The sequence below is a fragment of the Staurois parvus genome, unplaced genomic scaffold (genome assembly GCF_062004578.1).
Source record: "Staurois parvus isolate SC_StPar_1 unplaced genomic scaffold, SC_StPar_1.0 ptg003642l, whole genome shotgun sequence".
In the NCBI taxonomy this organism is placed as follows: domain Eukaryota; kingdom Metazoa; phylum Chordata; class Amphibia; order Anura; family Ranidae; genus Staurois; species Staurois parvus.
The window spans coordinates 226,851-246,717 of NW_028321438.1; the positions used below are offsets into that span (position 1 = coordinate 226,851).

At 42.1% G+C, this 19,867-nt stretch overlaps 1 protein-coding gene across 2 annotated transcripts in view; it reads right to left on the minus strand.

The window, feature by feature from the left end:
• Nucleotides 1–238: 238 nt before the first annotated feature.
• Nucleotides 239–19,867, minus strand: part of LOC149427585 (erythroblast NAD(P)(+)--arginine ADP-ribosyltransferase-like) — a 40,020-nt gene continuing 20,391 nt past the window's right edge. For both annotated transcript variants that reach the window (XM_089667881.1, XM_089667880.1), the window contains 3 exons: nucleotides 10,844–11,588; nucleotides 7,192–7,230; nucleotides 239–2,486 (listed from right to left, as the gene is read on the minus strand). In XM_089667881.1, the coding sequence (XP_089524007.1) occupies nucleotides 2,410–2,486; nucleotides 7,192–7,230; nucleotides 10,844–11,588 (861 nt within the window). In that variant the 3' untranslated portion in view covers nucleotides 239–2,409. The remainder of the gene's footprint in view (nucleotides 2,487–7,191; nucleotides 7,231–10,843; nucleotides 11,589–19,867) is intronic.

Below are 19,867 nucleotides of genomic sequence, written 5' to 3' on the forward strand. Positions count from 1 at the left end.
AAATGCCGCCACACTTTTCACAGATTTATTGGTCACAAATGTTGGAAACCATTTCTCATTTTCCTTCCACTTCCACTTTGTGCAAACACAAATGCTGCTGCGCTTGAGGATGGACTGGATGCTACAACCACATTAAGAATGTCCTGGAACATGCACACCTTGCTGCCCTCAATAGACGGGGGAATCCAAATATACTGAATGAGGAAAGAACACACAGAGGGCGCTCAGGCCGAGGGCATTACCATGAAAAATGTTTAATAAGAAATAAAGTATGTGTTGTACTCACAAACGACAATAAAGTCAAGGCACATCAGGAAAGAACAGCTGGGTCAGCACCGCACTGAGTAACAGTCCGCAATAGGGAGTGTAGACTTCCAATAGGCTGACAGGTTTCGAGGACTCGCCTCTCCTTCAGACCCAACAATTATGTGCCACTTTGTGTTGGTCTATCACAGCCAATCCCAATAAAATACGTTGACGGTTCTGGTTGTCACAGGACAACATGAGGGACATTTCAAGGGGAAGGAAGACTTCTTCAAGGCCAAAAGAAGCCTCAAGGTACCTAAATATGTGATCAAACTAGAGATATACCGGGAGTCCTTAGACACCAAACCATTGAAAGCTACCAAAAATGGACTAGTTATGGACTTAACCGGAATACGGAATTGGCTGGTCTGTGTCGGGTATAGGAGCATGCGGTATATACTTTGTCACATGCTACTTGAAGTATTGTATAGAACATGTTGTAGGTCATGAGGGAGTCACCCTCAATATCCAACCGATTACTAATGGGTTCCCCTTACAGGATCTATACATGGGACCGTGTACATGGTGGATCTATACATGGGACCGTGTACATGGAGGATCTATACATGGGACCGTGTACATGGAGGATCTATACATGGGACCGTGTACATGGAGGATCTATACATGGGACCGTGTACATGGAGGATCTATACATGGGACCGTGTACATGGAGGATCTATACATGGGACCGTGTACATGGAGGATCTATACATGGGACCGTGTACATGGAGGATCTATACATGGGACCGTGTACATGGAGGATCTATACATGGGACCGTGTACATGGAGGATCTATACATGGGACCGTGTACATGGAGGATCTATACATGGGACCGGTGGAGTGTGATATGATCTTTTGTGTTCTGTGTTTCATTTTTAATTTTGTCTGTGTCAATAAAGTTCTCGTGTGCCATTGATCACCTTTCTTTCCTTTTTTGAATCATTATGCTTTAGTATCCACATTCATACAAATTCTCTATTCCGGTTGAGTCCAAAACTAGTCAATTTTTAGTAGCTTTTCAGTGTACGTCAGTTGTCAGGATGTATGTCAGGTGTCAGGATGTACGTAAGGTGTCAGGATGTATGTCAGGTGTCAGGATGTATGTCAGTTGTCAGGATGTATGTCAGGTGTCAGGATGTATGTCAGTTGTCAGGATGTATGTCAGGTGTCAGGATGTATGTCAGGTGTCAGGATATATGTCAGGTGTCAGGATGTATGTCAGGTGTCAGGATGTATGTCAGGTGTCAGGATGTATGTCAGTTGTCAGGATGTATGTCAGATGTCAGGATGTATGTCAGTTGTCAGGATGTATGTCAGGTGTGCAGGCTGATGCATCCGTGTATTTCTGGGTCACGGTGATTGTTCTGGAAGTGCAGCATAATCTGGTCAGCTCTGATCTCTCCAACATTCATTTCCTGGCAGCTTCTGCTTGCGTTAGTCATGAAATAAACAACAATAACATTTTCTTCTCTGACACAAATATATCACACGGGGGGACCAGTCCAAGGATGCCATGTGTAGAAGGGATGACAGCCATGTGTAGAAGGGATGACAGCCATGTGTAGAAGGGATGACAGCCATGTGTAGAAGGGATGATGGCCATGTGTAGAAGGGATGACAGCCATGTGTAGAAGGGATGACAGCCATGTGTAGAAGGGATGATAGCCATGTGTAGAAGGGATGACAGCCATGTGTAGAAGGGATGACAGCCATGTGTAGAAGGGATGATAGCCATGTGTAGAAGGGATGATAGCCATGTGTAGAAGGGATGGCAGCCATGTGTAGAAGGGATGATAGCCATGTGTAGAAGGGATGACAGCCATGTGTAGAAGGGATGATAGCCATGTGTAGAAGGGATGATAGCCATGTGTAGAAGGGATGATAGCCATGTGTAGAAGGGATGGCAGCCATGTGTAGAAGGGATGATAGCCATGTGTAGAAGGGATGACAGCCATGTGTAGAAGGGATGATAGCCATGTGTAGAAGGGATGATAGCCATGTGTAGAAGGGATGATAGCCATGTGTAGAAGGGATGATAGCTGGGGCGATGTTCCTGTGATGACACTTCTGAAGGACTAGGCTCCTTCTCCATGGACTTTGTATTATATCAGTCCCGCTATCTGGGACAGGACGACAAGCACAAGAATATGGCGGATGGTCTTCATCCTGGTCGCTGGGGCTGGGGGAATAAAACACAACTAAATCAGTCTGAATGCTGGACACTCGGAGGAGACAAAGGTGAGGGGTAGAAATGTTCAGACTGAGGGTCTGCTGCCGGCTCTCGGTCATTGTCTTCTATGATATAGAAATGTTACTATTTCTGATGATGTGGAATGATTGACATGTAACAGAATATGGCGTGTTAGAGGCGGGTCTTTGTTACCCCGCACATTGTCTCAACGTGTTTCCATAAGGACAGGTAGAAGTCAGAACTAAGAGCAAACCTGAAATTCTGTGTGAAACCCGTACACCCAAGTGTCATCACCGGTAATGATCCTTGGCATAAAGGACGGGTCATCCGTGGCCTGGGGACTGGGGAGCTGGCCACTCAAAACACCTCAAAAGCAGCATCGCCATAGACTTGCTGGATCATGCCAAACGTCTGTGGGCAGGTTTTCCCAGTTTCATGCAGAACTTCACATTTGCTCTTTGTTCTAACTTGGTGTCCATGAAGAAATATTAGACGTGGCAATGCACGTGGTCAGAATAGCACCAGTTGCACAGTTCCCGATGTACACAGTACGGTGTCTTTTGGCACACTGACTTATGATGGTCGGGGACTGTGCGTACAGCCTTGTGCTAACATCTGTTGGCGTATGAAAAAACCCTTTGATTCCATCTCAGATATTTCCTATCGGAGCAAAAGCAACCTCTACTACCTCTACTACCACTACTACCTCTACTACCACTACTACCCCACTTCATACATCCACTACTCTTCAATCCTCCACTGATAACTCCAAGACTTCTCTAGGACTACTCCATCTTCTGGAATTGTCATCCCTGTCCTGTTTCTTCCAAAATTCACCATTTTATACTGTAGAAATTAATTTAGCATAAAACAGACGTCTGTATCTTTTCATATCCTTCACAATGACAGCAAAATCACTGAGAAGTAATTTTAACTCTGCGTGTGTATGATGGCTTTGAAAACAGGTGTTAAAGATGAACCATGGTATATTCATGTCTAAGAGGTCAGCAGGTCATAAGCTTAGTTTTAAGAATAGAAATTGGAATGTAAAAAGATATTGATATGTAGTAGAACAAAGAAAGGATATGTCTTTTATAAAGAAAATCATGTCTAATCCATAATATAGTTAGTTGGATAATTATTTCATATAATCAATTTATTAGTTAGGAATAGTGTGTGATAAGTTTAGTATCAATTATTGTTGGTTATATGCATTTATGTGATCATTGTCCTTTCTAAAGATATGTGAAGCCATTGTATATCAGATAACAGTATCATGTATTTCTGTCGTCTAAGAGGTTTGCAGATAACGTCACACTAAGAATATAAGTTTAGAAGGCTTACATATATGGACACTAAGTATAAGTTTAGAAGGCTTACATATATGGACACTAAGTATAAGTTTAGAAGGCTTACATATATGAACACTAAGTATAAGTTTAGAAGGTTTACATATATGGACACTAAGTATAAGTTTAGAAGGTTTACATATATGGACACTAAGTATAAGTTTAGAAGGCTTACATATATGGACACTAAGTATAAGTTTAGAAGGTTTACATATATGGACACTAAGTATAAGTTTAGAAGGTTTACATATATGGACACTAAGAATATAAGTTTAGAAGGTTTACATATATGGACACTAAGAGTATAAGTTTAGAAGGTTTACATATATGGACACTAAGAATATAAGTTTAGAAGGTTTACATATATGGACACTAAGTATAAGTTTAGAAGGTTTACATATATGGACACTAAGAATATAAGTTTAGAAGGTTTACATATATGGACACTAAGTATAAGTTTAGAAGGTTTACATATATGGACACTAAGAATATAAGTTTAGAAGGTTTACATATATGGACACTAAGAATATAAGTTTAGAAGGTTTACATATATGGACACTAAGTATAAGTTTAGAAGGTTTACATATATGGACACTAAGAGTATAAGTTTAGAAGGTTTACATATATGGACACTAAGTATAAGTTTAGAAGGCTTACATATATGGACACTAAGTATAAGTTTAGAAGGCTTACATATATGGACACTAAGTATAAGTTTAGAAGGCTTACATATATGGACACTAAGAGTATAAGTTTAGAAGGTTTACATATATGGACACTAAGTATAAGTTTAGAAGGTTTACATATATGGACACTAAGAGTATAAGTTTAGAAGGTTTACATATATGGACACTAAGAATATAAGTTTAGAAGGCTTACATATATGGACACTAAGTATAAGTTTAGAAGGTTTACATATATGGACACTAAGTATAAGTTTAGAAGGCTTACATATATGGACACTAAGAATATAAGTTTAGAAGGTTTACATATATGGACACTAAGAATAAGTTTAGAAGGTTTACATATATGGACACTAAGAGTATAAGTTTAGAAGGTTTACATATATGGACACTAAGAATAAGTTTAGAAGGTTTACATATATGGACACTAAGAGTATAAGTTTAGAAGGTTTACATATATGGACACTAAGAGTATAAGTTTAGAAGGTTTACATATATGGACACTAAGTATAAGTTTAGAAGGCTTACATATATGGACACTAAGTATAAGTTTAGAAGGCTTACATATATGGACACTAAGTATAAGTTTAGAAGGCTTACATATATGGACACTAAGAGTATAAGTTTAGAAGGTTTACATATATGGACACTAAGTATAAGTTTAGAAGGTTTACATATATGGACACTAAGAATATAAGTTTAGAAGGCTTACATATATGGACACTAAGTATAAGTTTAGAAGGTTTACATATATGGACACTAAGTATAAGTTTAGAAGGCTTACATATATGGACACTAAGAATATAAGTTTAGAAGGTTTACATATATGGACACTAAGAGTATAAGTTTAGAAGGTTTACATATATGGACACTAAGAGTATAAGTTTAGAAGGTTTACATATATGGACACTAAGTATAAGTTTAGAAGGTTTACATATATGGACACTAAGAGTATAAGTTTAGAAGGTTTACATATATGGACACTAAGTATAAGTTTAGAAGGTTTACATATATGGACACTAAGTATAAGTTTAGAAGGTTTACATATATGGACACTAAGAGTATAAGTTTAGAAGGTTTACATATATGGACACTAAGAATATAAGTTTAGAAGGTTTACATATATGGACACTAAGTATAAGTTTAGAAGGCTTACATATATGGACACTAAGAATATAAGTTTAGAAGGTTTACATATATGGACACTAAGAATATAAGTTTAGAAGGTTTACATATATGGACACTAAGTATAAGTTTAGAAGGTTTACATATATGGACACTAAGAGTATAAGTTTAGAAGGTTTACATATATGGACACTAAGTATAAGTTTAGAAGGTTTACATATATGGACACTAAGTATAAGTTTAGAAGGTTTACATATATGGACACTAAGTATAAGTTTAGAAGGTTTACATATATGGACACTAAGTATAAGTTTAGAAGGTTTACATATATGGACACTAAGTATAAGTTTAGAAGGCTTACATATATGGACACTAAGTATAAGTTTAGAAGGTTTACATATATGGACACTAAGAGTATAAGTTTAGAAGGTTTACATATATGGACACTAAGTATAAGTTTAGAAGGTTTACATATATGGACACTAAGTATAAGTTTAGAAGGTTTACATATATGGACACTAAGAATATAAGTTTAGAAGGTTTACATATATGGACACTAAGAGTATAAGTTTAGAAGGCTTACATATATGGACACTAAGAGTATAAGTTTAGAAGGTTTACATATATGGACACTAAGAATATAAGTTTAGAAGGTTTACATATATGGACACTAAGTATAAGTTTAGAAGGTTTACATATATGGACACTAAGAGTATAAGTTTAGAAGAAGCACAAATAAGGGTTTTACTTATTTAGCTAACACTGAATTAGGAAATAACTGTTTAGTGGGTTGGTCTGGTAAAATATATATAAGATGTGCCTTAGAGATAGAGAGATACATACACTCACTCACACTCATACATCAAGACATTATACAGCTGACACGCATTGACATCTTTGTTTTCTTAAGGCCTGCAAAGCCTTGATACACCTGTTGTCTTCCTTGCCAAGACTGAAACACTTGTCATAGAACAGGCAAGAGATTAGACATTTCTCCAAAGCTTATTTCTTTTTCCATAATCTACAACTTTTGTTATATTTTACTCTGTATTTTATTTTATCTTTTGTATTCATTTTTGATGCCAAGTGTGAATTAAATAAAAGTCACACTGTTTTAAATCAGCCTGGCACTAGAACACTTTGCCTCAAACGCCTAAAGACAGACACTTAAATAATATAAGTGTCACAATATTTAACATATACATTTCTTCCAGATGTCCTATCCTTCCTATTCCCCACATTGACCAGTCCTTCCCCATTTGACCACCACCAGACCTGTCCCTAACCTTTCATTACACAAGTCCCCCCACATCTCTGACTGTAAGCCCTCCTCTCCACTGAGGTCATATTTTGTGTCTTTCTGTTGGTAAATGTGTTAAAATAATGCTAATATCAACCATCAGGAAAAGTGATAGATGTCCATCCCACAGCACTGGGTGTCTGTTATCAGATGAAACATTCTGCTCTTAGAAGGGACACATATCGTGGTCAGCGGCATTGTCTGATGATATCCATTGCTTTGGGCAGCTTTCTTACCTGAATTGAAGGGACACCATCTTGATTTACACTTTTTCTCTGAAAAACACACAATGACACACTAGTACAATGTGGCTGAGAAAGATATTATACAACAGATCTGCTTCCAACATAGAATACTTATTTCATTTGATACAATGAAGGGCTTTCTTACTGTTGCCGGGTGAATTACAAGTAACTATCTAAAGCCAACATCTTTTTAATGGAGGGGGAAGGGTTAGACACACTGTGGGGTTTCTATTGCTGACTGTGACCCCACTGGACAGATTCACGCTCTCTACTTGTCCTGAGGATCATTGTCAAGTGATAGAAAGTGATGGAAAATCCAACATTGTTCTGTTGTCATTGGAATAGGAGATGTGTGGAACTCTTCCGCAGAGGAGACTGGTTTTGGTAAAAACTGTCTACAAAGATTTTCCACCTATTTTTAGAGAAATTTCCTCTCACTTTCTGTTTTGTCTCTGCTACCAAAAACTGCCAGACTTTCTACAAAGCTAAAACATTGTGGCTTTAGATGTTCTCTAAACTCTTTTCTTTTCTAGCATCACTTTTTCTGGGAAGGACCTCGGCTTAATCTTGAGGGCTATATGTCAGTTAAATAATAGGAATGACAGTTGAGTTGGTCACATCTAATCCACACTGTAACCTACCATTGCTGACTTGGTACCAGATAAGATGTATGGAGACACACAAGACTACAACAGGCCTTGAACAAGCTACTTCCACAAAACACTAAAACCCCACATGACCCAAGAACACCCCTCCTCCGCCACAACATTTAAAGTCACACAAATAGGTAAGTAGATATATAGTAGATATGGTGCTACCAACCTCTATGTAGTCATTCTTCCAAGTCCCTAATACAGTTGCTCCGCGGGGTGCCTACATATGACATATGACACATATGGTACATATGAGCGTGCAGTCCAATAGGCCCTACACTTAGACCAACCGCTCTCTGCAATGTAACACAGACAGGACCATTCACATCATCTCCTTCTCTGTAATCCAAGTCTGTGAAAGGACACTTGTACTGAGGGTGTGGCTGTTACTCAGCTCTGCCAGTACACAGCACCGCAATGTGAGGAAAAGATGTATCAAAGAATACAAAGAATGTATTTTCATTGTGCAAAAAAAGACTTCTTAAGGCATTTCCAGGCAAAAACCAGAATGAATCATAAAAATGTGAAAGTAGAGGTGTAATCCTAGACTCCCATCTGTCCTTTCAGCCCCAAATCCAATCACTGTCCAAATCTTGTAGACTTCACCTCCACAACATCACCAACCTCCGCAACACCTCCAACCACCGCAACATCTCCAACCTCCGCAACATCTCCAACCTCCACAACATCTCCAACCTCCACAACATCACCAACCTCCGCAACACCTCCAACCACCGCAAAACATCTCCAACCTCCACAACATCTCCAACCACCGCAACATCTTCAACCTCCGCAACACCTCCAACCACCGCAAAACATCTCCAACCTCCACAACATCACCAACCTCCGAAACATCTCCAACCTCCGAAACATCTCCAACCTCCACAACATCACCAACCTCCGCAACATCACCAACCTCCGCAACATCTCCAACCTCCGCAACATCTCCAACCTCCACAACATCTCCAACCTCCGCAACATCACTAACCTCCGCAACATCTCCAACCTCCGCAACATCACCAACCTCCGCAACATCACCAACCTCCGCAACATCTCCAACCACCGCAACATCTCCAACCTCCACAACACCTCCAACCTCCGAAACATCTCCAACCTTCACAACATCACCAACCTCCGCAACATCTCCAACCTCCGCAACATCTCCAACCTCCGAAACATCTCCAACCTCCACAACATCACCAACCTCCGAAACATCTCCAACCTCCGCAACATCTCCAACCTCCGCAACATCACCAACCTCCGAAACATCTCCAACCTCCGCAACATCTCCAACCTCCGCAACATCACCAACCATCCGCAACATCTCCAACCTTCGCAACATCACCAACCTCTGCAACATCACCAACCTCCGCAACATCTCCAACCTCCGCAACATCACCAACCTCCGCAAAACATCTCCAACCTCCGCAACATCACCAACCTCCGCAACATCTCCAACCTCCGCAACATCTCCAACCTCCACAACATCACCAACCTCCGCAACATCACCAACCTCCGCAACATCACCAACCTCCGCAACACCTCCAACCTCCGCAACATCTCCAACCTCCGCAACATCGCCAACCTCCGAAACATCTCCAACCTCCACAACATCACCAACCTCCGCAACACCTCCAACCTCCGCAACATCACCAACCTCCGCAACATCTCCAACCTCCGCAACATCTCCAAGATAGAGCCGTTTTTAACCTCGGAAACGATTAAGCAACTTATTCCCTCCCTGGTTATCTCTCACCTTGACTATTGTAACTCCCTCCTCATTGGCCGACCTCATCACAGACTATTCCCTCTTCAGTCTATCATGAATGCTGCTACCAGACTCATCCACCTTACTAACCGTTCTGTATCTTCCACCCCTCTCTGCCAATCCCTCCTCTGGCCTCCATTCAGTGTCCTCCACCCCTCTCTGCTAATCCCTCCACTGACCTCCATTCAGTGTCCTCCACCCCTCTCTGCCAATCCCTCCTCTGGCCTCCATTCAGTGTCCTCCACCCCTCTCTGCCAATCCCTCCACTGACCTCCATTCAGTGTCCTCCACCCCTCTCTGCTAATCCCTCCACTGACCTCCATTCAGTGTCCTCCACCCCTCTCTGCCAATCCCTCCTCTGGCCTCCATTCAGTGTCCTCCACCCCTCTCTGCCAATCCCTCCACTGACCTCCATTCAGTGTCCTCCATCCCTCTCTGCCAATCCCTCCTCTGGCCTCCATTCAGTGTCCTCTATCCCTCTCTGCCAATCCCTCCTCTGGCCTCCATTCAGTGTCCTCCACCCCTCTCTGCAAATCCCTCCACTGGCCTCCACTCAGTGTCCTCCACCCCTCTCTGCCAGTCCTTCCACTGACCTCCATTCAGTGTCCTCCACCCCTCTCTGCCAATCCCTCCACTGACCTCCATTCAGTGTCCTCCATCCCTCTCTGCCAATCCCTCCTCTGGCCTCCATTCAGTGTCCTCTATCCCTCTCTGCCAATCCCTCCTCTGGCCTCCATTCAGTGTCCTCCACCCCCCTCTGCCAATCCCTCCTCTGGCCTCCATTCAGTGTCCTCTATCCCTCTCTGCCAATCCCTCCACTGGCCTCCATTCAGTGTCCTCCACCCCTCTCTGCCAATCCCTCCACTGGCCTCCATTCAGTGTCCTCCACCCCTCTCTGCCAATCCCTCCACTGGCCTCCACTAAGTGTCCTCCTTTCCTACCTTTTGTACCACTAGCCCTCCCTCTTAGATTGTAAGCTCCCAGGATCAGGCCCTCCTATCCCTCTTGTTTTGAACTGTATTGTTGCTGTATTGTCTCCCGTTATATTGTAAAGCGCTGGGCAGACTGTTGGCGCCATACATCCTGTATAATAATAAGTAGAGGTCCATAAAGAAACAAAAAGGTGCAAGACTTTAAATGTACATCAAATAAAACAGATTTCATGTTGTGTAACAAACCTCTACTATATCACATTTCAAAGAATGGAAATACTGGGGGTTACCTTTTGCCAGCTCACAGTTATAAACACTTGACTTTTCCAGAGACTTCAAAGTGATAAAGTTCCTGTTTCCCTCTTTGGAGAAATTGGACACTTTAAATTTCTCATAGGGGGGAATAAGTACTTCGTCCTCACCCGGAAAGAAAGAGAAGTTCTTGATGCTGACTCCATAGCAGGTAAAGATGCTAAAGAAGGTGTCCTCGCCAAACTGTAGTGCGTTCTGGTCATTCATGGAGGATGAAGTGAACTGCCCAAACCGGATGGGACTCTGACTCTCTGCCTTAAATCGCATTCCTTTTATCCCTCTGAAGACCTTATGGCAAGCTGGAGTCTCCACCACATCTAACACTTGAAGAGCTTTGGTCAGGTAATAGTGGAGGACCTTAAAATTGAAGTTTCTCAAATAATACTCCTTAGACCTTCCAGCCTCCCTCACAGCTTCATTGAAGACCTTGTGAAGAGGCCCGTTAATGGTGTATGCTAGCAAAGCAATGGCATATTCATCCTTGAATCCCTTGGGTAAAAACGTTTGCCTTTTCTTCTCATTGTCCCATTTAAATGTTGCCGTGTCCCAGCCATCGGCAAACTCCTTATTGGTGGAATACTCAGTCTGGAAGAGCTGAGGAATTTCAGTCTCCATGATATCCCCGCACCCTTTATACTGATCATCAAATGAAGAACGGGCCATGTCAAGAGAAGACTCTTTAGTTGAAAAAACATCTCTTTTTGAGGTTTGTCTTCCATCCACCTGACCAAAGTGTAGAAATATGATCATTAATACGAGGTCTTGGCTACATTATGATGCAATAGTAGTTTTTTGTTCAAATATCTGAAATAAGAATTGACAGATTCCAACTTTCGGTTTCCAGATACTATGCTAGAATTATTTTACTGGATAATACAAGGAACAAAGATGTTACCAAAAACCAACATTAAAAAATGCCTGGCTCTGAGCTGGCGTGGAATGTACCTACCTCCTGGGAAACTGGTCACATTTGTACCAAACAGTAACTGAACTCAGCTTTGGAATCCTCCTGAAATCTCAGCCTCATTCAGACATTTGAAGCGCTATTACATTAACTTTGTGGCTGGAAGACAAATATGGAACCTACAGTTGCAAGAAAAAGTATGTGAACCCCTTGGGATTCCGTGGAGTTTTGCATGAATTGGGCATAAAATGTGCTCTGAACGTCATCTAAGTCACAACAATAGAAGAACACAGTCTGCTGAACATAATACTACACAAACATTAGATGTTGCCATGGTTTCATTGCACATAACATGTAAACATTCACAGTGCAGGGAGGAAAAAGTATGTGAACCTTTGGACTTAATAACTGGTTGACCCTCCTTTGGCAGCAATAATCTCAACCAAACGTTTCCTGTAGTTGCAGATCAGACCTGCACAACGATCTGGAGTCATTTTGGACCACTCCTCTTCACAAAACTGTTTCAGTGTAGCAATATTCTTGGGATGTCTGCTGTGAATCGCTCTCTTAAGGTCTTTTTTTGGGAACATTTGTCCAGCAGAAAAAACGCTGAACGCTACTAAAATGCTAACGCTCCTGAACACGTCTAAATGCTACTGAAAGCTCTATTACCAGCCATGTTTATCCAGTGTGCATGGAGCCCAATATCTGAAATGATGACAATGCTTTGCTGTTAAATACATTTTAATGTCGTATAAATGGTAGCGGTTCAGTGGGCAATGGACAACGGAACTTACCGGCTTCCAATACGACATCAGCAGATACAATGTGACAATCTCTGGGTTTTATAACCTGGTGACGTTTATTGTAGGAGCCGATCATGTGACCCGCTGATGGAACATAATTCAGTGTTCCTTCATGTTTATGCGTTTATTTGCTGTGCTTCCCTATTAGTGGTGCAGTACAGCCATTGTACCGCATCCTTCTTCTCCCGCAGTGCAGCTTAGCAGTCCACTCAGGCTGGTTGAGAAGAATGGATTTCATATTTATCCCAGTTGTTGAGCTGGTGGGACAGTCTCAGGGGACGAATAGACCACGTAGGACTACACTAGGGGGGATAGTAAGGGGTTCCACCTTGTTAGCTCGGTCCAATGGGAGCACATACAGCACTCAAATATTCAGAAGAAGCAGAGAAGAGTCAGAACATTTGTCAGGATTTTATGTGTACTTCCGGTGTGGTCACCAGGACAGGAAGTGATGTGAAATCTCTTTTTTAGGGTCAATAAAACGTGACAAAGGGAAGAGCTGCGGTTTGGTCAGAATCCAGAAGTTGGTTACCATTCTAGGCCAACAGGCTGCAAGCGGGAGATTCTCTGTCCTTCAGCTTCAAGGATACAAATTGATGGGGATGCCGGTCACATCAGGGTCTCAATACAGTCACATGGCTTTATCCGCCAGACCATCCCCCGCAGCTATCACCTTTTGTATCCCCTTCCTTTAGATTGTAAGCTCCACGGGCTGGGCCCTCCTATTCCTTCTGTACTCAAATGTATTGTAATAGTACCGCCCCCCTTATATTGTACAGCGCTGCGCAGACTGTTGGCGCCATAAATCCTGTATAATAATAATTAGAGATGAGCGAATCGAACTAGGCGAACCGGAATTCGAGTCGAATTTCAGGAAATATTCGATTCGTGTCGAAACCGAAATTTTGCCTACTTCGGGTGCGCGAATCGAACATTTCCCGATCAGCCGGCAAAAGTGTCCCTGCAGTGAGCTCCGCTATTTCTGACAGTTCTCTGACAGAAGGAACACATGTTTAGCGGTTGAAACATTGTATCTATTAGTTTACATTTAGGATACAGATGTTTCAACCACTGTACATGTGAAGAAGTTGTGAGAGAACTGTCAGAAATAGAGGAACTCTGCACATACACTTTTTGCCGGCTTGGAATTATTCTTCTTTTCATCCTACTTCTTCTTCTTCTTCATCCTCAGAAGAAGAGGATGAGGATGAGGATGAAGAAGAAGAAGAAGAAGAAGAAGAAGAAGAAGAAGTAGGATGAAAAGAAGAATAATTCCAAGCCGGCAAAAAGTGTATGTGCAGAGTTCCTCTATTTCTGACAGTTCTCTCACAGCTTCTTCACATGTACAGCGGTTGAAACATCTGTATCCTAAATGGAAACTAATAGATACAATTTGTATCTATTAGTTTCCATTTAGGATACAGATATTTCAACCGCTGTACATGTGAAGAAGCTGTGAGAGAACTGTCAGAAATAGAGGAACTCTGCACATACACTTTTTGCCGGCTTGGAATTATTCTTCTTTTCATTCTTCTTCTTCTTCCTCATCCTCATCCTCATCCTCATCCTCTTCTTCTGAGGATGAGGATGAAGAAGAAGAAGAAGAAGAAGTAGGATGAAAAGAAGAATAATTCCAAGCCGGCAAAAAGTGTATGTGCAGAGTTCCTCTATTCTGCAGATACACTTAGAGGAGCTCTGCAGATACACTTAGAGGAGCTCTGCACATACACTTTTTGCCGGCTTGGAATTAATCTTATTTTCATCCTACTTCTTCTTCTTCTTCTTCTTCTTCTTCTTCATCCTCATCCTCAGAAGAAGAAGAGGATGAGGATGAGGATGAAGAAGAAGAAGAAGAAGTAGGATGAAAATAAGAATAATTCCAAACCGGAAAAAAGTGTATGTGCAGAGCTCCTCTAAGTGTATCTGCAGAGCTCCTCTAAGTGTATCTGCAGAATAGAGGAACTCTGCACATACACTTTTTGCCGGAAACCGCTGTATGGAGTGAATGTCCCAGAACTGTCAGAAATAGACTATTTATGACAGTTCTGGGACATTCACTGCATACAGCTGTTTTAACCGCTGTATGGAGGGAATGTCATGGAACTGTCAGAAATAGACTATTAATGACAGTTCTGGGACTGTCCTTCAATGCAGCGGTTGAAACATTGTATGTATTTGTTTCCATAAATGGATCCATTTATGGAAACAAATACATACAATGTTTCAACCGCTGCATGGAAGGACAGTCCCAGAACTGTCATTAATAGTCTATTTCTGACAGTTCCATGACATTCCCTCCATACAGCGGTTAAAACAGCTGTATGGAGTGAATGTCCCAGATCTATCAGAAATAGACTATTTATGACAGTTCTGGGACATTCACTGCATACAGCTGTTTTAACCGCTGTATGGAGGGAATGTCATGGAACTGTCAGAAATAGACTATTAATGACAGTTCTGGGACTGTCCTTCCATGCAGCGGTTGAAACATTGTATGTATTTGTTTCCATAAATGGATCCATTTATGGAAACAAATACATACAATGTTTCAACCGCTGCATGGAAGGACAGTCCCAGAACTGTCATTAATAGTCTATTTCTGACAGTTCTATGACATTCCCTCCATACAGCGGTTGAAACCGCTGTATGGAGTGAATGTCCCAGAACTGTCAGAAATAGACAGAAACTGTCACAGAACTGTCCTTCTTCTCATCCTTCTCCTTCTTCTCATCCTTCTTCTCATCCTTCTTCTCATCCTTCTCCTTCTTCTCATCCTTCTCCTTCTTCTCATCCTTCTCCTTCTGCTCATCCTTCTTCTCATCCTTCTCCTTCTTCTCATCCTTCTCCTTCTCCTTCTTCTCATCCTTCTCCTTCTCCTTCTTCTCATCCTTCTCCTTCTCATCCTTCTCCTTCTCCTTCTCATCCTTCTCCTTCTTCTCATCCTTCTCCTTCTTCTCATCCTTCTCCTTCTCCTTCTTCTCATCCTTCTCCTTCTCCTTCTCATCCTTCTCCTTCTTCTCATCCTTCTCCTTCTCCTCATCCTTTTTCTTCTCATCCTTCTCCTTCTCCTTCTTCTCATCCTTCTCCTTCTTCTCATCCTTCTCCTTCTTCTCATCCTTCTCCTTCTTCTCATCCTTCTCCTTCTTCTCCTTCTTCTCATCATTCTCCTTCTTCTCATCCTTCTCCTTCTTCTCATCCTTCTCATCCTTCTTCTCATCCTTCTTCTTCTCATCCTTCTCCTTCTTCTCATCCTTCTCCTTCTCCTTCTTCTCATCCTTCTCCTTCTTCTCATCCTTCTCCTTCTTCTCATCCTTCTCCTTCTCATCCTTCTCCTTCTCCTTCTTCTCTTCCTTCTCCTTCTTCTCATCCTTCTCCTTCTTCTCATCCTTCTTCTTCTCATCCTTCTCCTCCTTCTTCTCATCCTTCTTCTCATCCTTCTTCTTCTCATCCTTCTCCTTCTTCTCATCCTTCTCCTTCTCCTTCTTCTCATCCTTCTCCTTCTTCTCATCCTTCTCCTTCTTCTCATCCTTCTCCTTCTTCTCATCCTTCTCCTTCTTCTCATCCTTCTCCTTCTCCTTCTTCTCTTCCTTCTCCTTCTTATCATCCTTCTCCTTCTTCTCATCATTCTCCTTCTTCTCATCCTTCTCCTTCTTCTCATCCTTCTTCTTCTCATCCTTTTCCTTCTTCTCATCCTTCTTCTTCTCATCCTTCTTCTTCTCATCCTTCTCCTTCTCATCCTTCTCTTTCTTCTCATCCTTCTCCTTCTCCTTCTTCTCATCCTTCTCCTTCTTCTCATCCTTCTCCTTCTCCTTCTTCTCATCCTTCTCCTTATTCTCAGCCTTCTTCTTCTCATCCTTCTCCTTCTCATCCTTCTCCTTCTCATCCTTCTCCTTCTTCTCATCCTTCTCCTTCTTCTCATCCTTCTCCTTCTCCTTCTTCTCATCCTTCTCCTTCTCCTTCTTCTCATCCTTCTCCTTCTCCTTCTTCTCATCCTTCTCCTTCTTCTCATCCTTCTCCTTCTTCTCATCCTTCTCCTTCTCCTTCTTCTCATCCTTCTCCTTCTCCTCATCCTTTTTCTTCTCATCCTTCTCCTTCTCCTTCTTCTCATCCTTCTCCTTCTTCTCATCCTTCTCCTTCTTCTCATCCTTCTCCTTCTTCTCATCCTTCTCCTTCTTCTCATCCTTCTCCTTCTCCTTCTTCTCTTCCTTCTCCTTCTTATCATCCTTCTCCTTCTTCTCATCATTCTCCTTCTTCTCATCCTTCTTCTTCTTCTCATCCTTCTTCTTCTCATCCTTTTCCTTCTTCTCATCCTTCTTCTTCTCATCCTTCTTCTTCTCATCCTTCTCCTTCTCATCCTTCTCTTTCTTCTCATCCTTCTCCTTCTCCTTCTTCTCATCCTTCTCCTTCTTCTCATCCTTCTCCTTCTTCTCATCCTTCTCCTTATTCTCAGCCTTCTTCTTCTCATCCTTCTCCTTCTCATCCTTCTCCTTCTCATCCTTCTCCTTCTTCTCATCCTTCTCCTTCTTCTCATCCTTCTCCTTCTCCTTCTTCTCATCCTTCTCCTTCTCCTTCTTCTCATCCTTCTCCTTCTCCTTCTTCTCATCCTTCTCCTTCTTCTCATCCTTCTCCTTCTCCTTCTTCTCATCCTTCTCCTTCTCCTCATCCTTTTTCTTCTCATCCTTCTCCTTCTCCTTCTTCTCATCCTTCTCCTTCTTCTCATCCTTCTCCTTCTTCTCATCCTTCTCCTTCTTCTCATCCTTCTCCTTCTTCTCCTTCTTCTCATCATTCTCCTTCTTCTCATCCTTCTCCTTCTTCTCATCCTTCTCATCCTTCTTCTCATCCTTCTTCTTCTCATCCTTCTCCTTCTTCTCATCCTTCTCCTTCTCCTTCTTCTCATCCTTCTCCTTCTTCTCATCCTTCTCCTTCTCATCCTTCTCCTTCTCCTTCTTCTCTTCCTTCTCCTTCTTCTCATCCTTCTCCTTCTTCTCATCCTTCTTCTTCTCATCCTTCTCCTCCTTCTTCTCATCCTTCTTCTCATCCTTCTTCTTCTCATCCTTCTCCTTCTTCTCATCCTTCTCCTTCTCCTTCTTCTCATCCTTCTCCTTCTTCTCATCCTTCTCCTTCTTCTCATCCTTCTCCTTCTTCTCATCCTTCTCCTTCTTCTCATCCTTCTCCTTCTCCTTCTTCTCTTCCTTGTCCTTCTTATCATCCTTCTCCTTCTTCTCATCATTCTCCTTCTTCTCATCCTTCTCCTTCTTCTCATCCTTCTTCTTCTCATCCTTTTCCTTCTTCTCATCCTTCTTCTTCTCATCCTTCTTCTTCTCATCCTTCTCCTTCTCATCCTTCTCTTTCTTCTCATCCTTCTCCTTCTCCTTCTTCTCATCCTTCTCCTTCTTCTCATCCTTCTCCTTCTCCTTCTTCTCATCCTTCTCCTTATTCTCAGCCTTCTTCTTATCATCCTTCTCCTTCTTCTCATCATTCTCCTTCTTCTCATCCTTCTCCTTCTTCTCATCCTTCTCCTTCTTCTCATCCTTCTCCTTCTCCTTCTTCTCATCCTTCTCCTTCTCCTTCTTCTCATCCTTCTCCTTCTCCTTCTTCTCATCCTTCTCCTTCTTCTCATCCTTCTCCTTCTTCTCACCCTTCTCCTTCTCCTTCTTCTCATCCTTCTCCTTCTCCTTCTTCTCATCCTTCTCCTTCTCCTTCTCCTTCCTCATCTCCAAGGGCATTTAAATTAAAGGTACAGTGTTCTGCACTAATTTAAAGGCTCTCTGAAGCCTAGAAACCCTTTAAATAAGTCATCTTCGTAGCGGAGAAATTCGCATCGAATCGAATTTCACACTGGAATTCGCCGAATCAGCCGAATCGAATTTTTCATTTCTTCGCTCATCTCTAATAATAATAATTAGGTCATTACTAGTTATAACCACCTGAATGTTGGATGTTGGGAGTTCAGCCAAACTACTAATGGAGTTCTCCAAGTGTAGAAAAATCATTTTACTATCATAACATATATGACAACTTCCAGTCCAGCATTTGGTTGTCAGTCCTCCGAGGCTCAACATCCATGAGACATCCTCTCCGATGACAGCTGATACTGTATATGAAGAAAGGGGCGGGGCATGGATGGCTGACATCACTTACTGAATAAGGACATGGCCATATATGGTCAATGACATCACCAACAATCTCCACCCCTTCAGCTGACAGCGGAGAAATATCATTCAGCAACTTTCATTCATGGATGAGAAACTGCATTGCTGGTCTACATGATTGATGACATCATTGCTGGACTACATGATTGATGACATCATTGCCGGACTACGTGATTGATGACATCATTGCTGGACTACATGATTGACGACATCATTGCTGGTCTACATGATTGATGACATCATTGCTGGACTACGTGATTGACGACATCATTGGTGGACTACGTGATTGACGACATCATTGCTGGACTACGTGATTGGTGACATCATTGCTAGACTACGTGATTGGTGACATCATTACTGGACTACGTGATTGGTGACATCATTGCTGGACTACGTGATTGACGACATCGTTGTTGGGCTACGTGATTGACGACATCATTGCTGGACTACGTGATTGACGACATCATTGCTGGACTACGTGATTGACGACATCATTGCTGGACTACGTGATTGACGACATCATTGCTGGACTACGTGATTGACGACATCGTTGTTGGGCTACGTGATTGACGACATCATTGCTGGACTACGTGATTGACGACATCATTGCTGGACTACGTGATTGACGACATCGTTGTTGGGCTACGTGATTGACGACATCATTGCTGGACTACGTGATTGACGACATCATTGCTGGACTACGTGATTGGTGACATCATTGCTGGACTACGTGATTGGTGACATCATTGCTGGACTACGTGATTGGTGACATCATTGCTAGACTACGTGATTGGTGACATCATTACTGGACTACGTGATTGGTGACATCATTGCTGGACTACGTGATTGACGACATCATTGCTGGACTACGTGATTGACGACATCATTGCTGGACTACGTGATTGGTGACATCATTGCTGGACTACGTGATTGGTGACATCATTGCTGGACTACGTGATTGGTGACATCATTGCTAGACTACGTGATTGGTGACATCATTACTGGACTACGTGATTGGTGACATCATTGCTGGACTACGTGATTGACGACATCGTTGTTGGGCTACGTGATTGACGACATCATTGCTGGACTACGTGATTGACGACATCATTGCTGGACTACGTGATTGACGACATCATT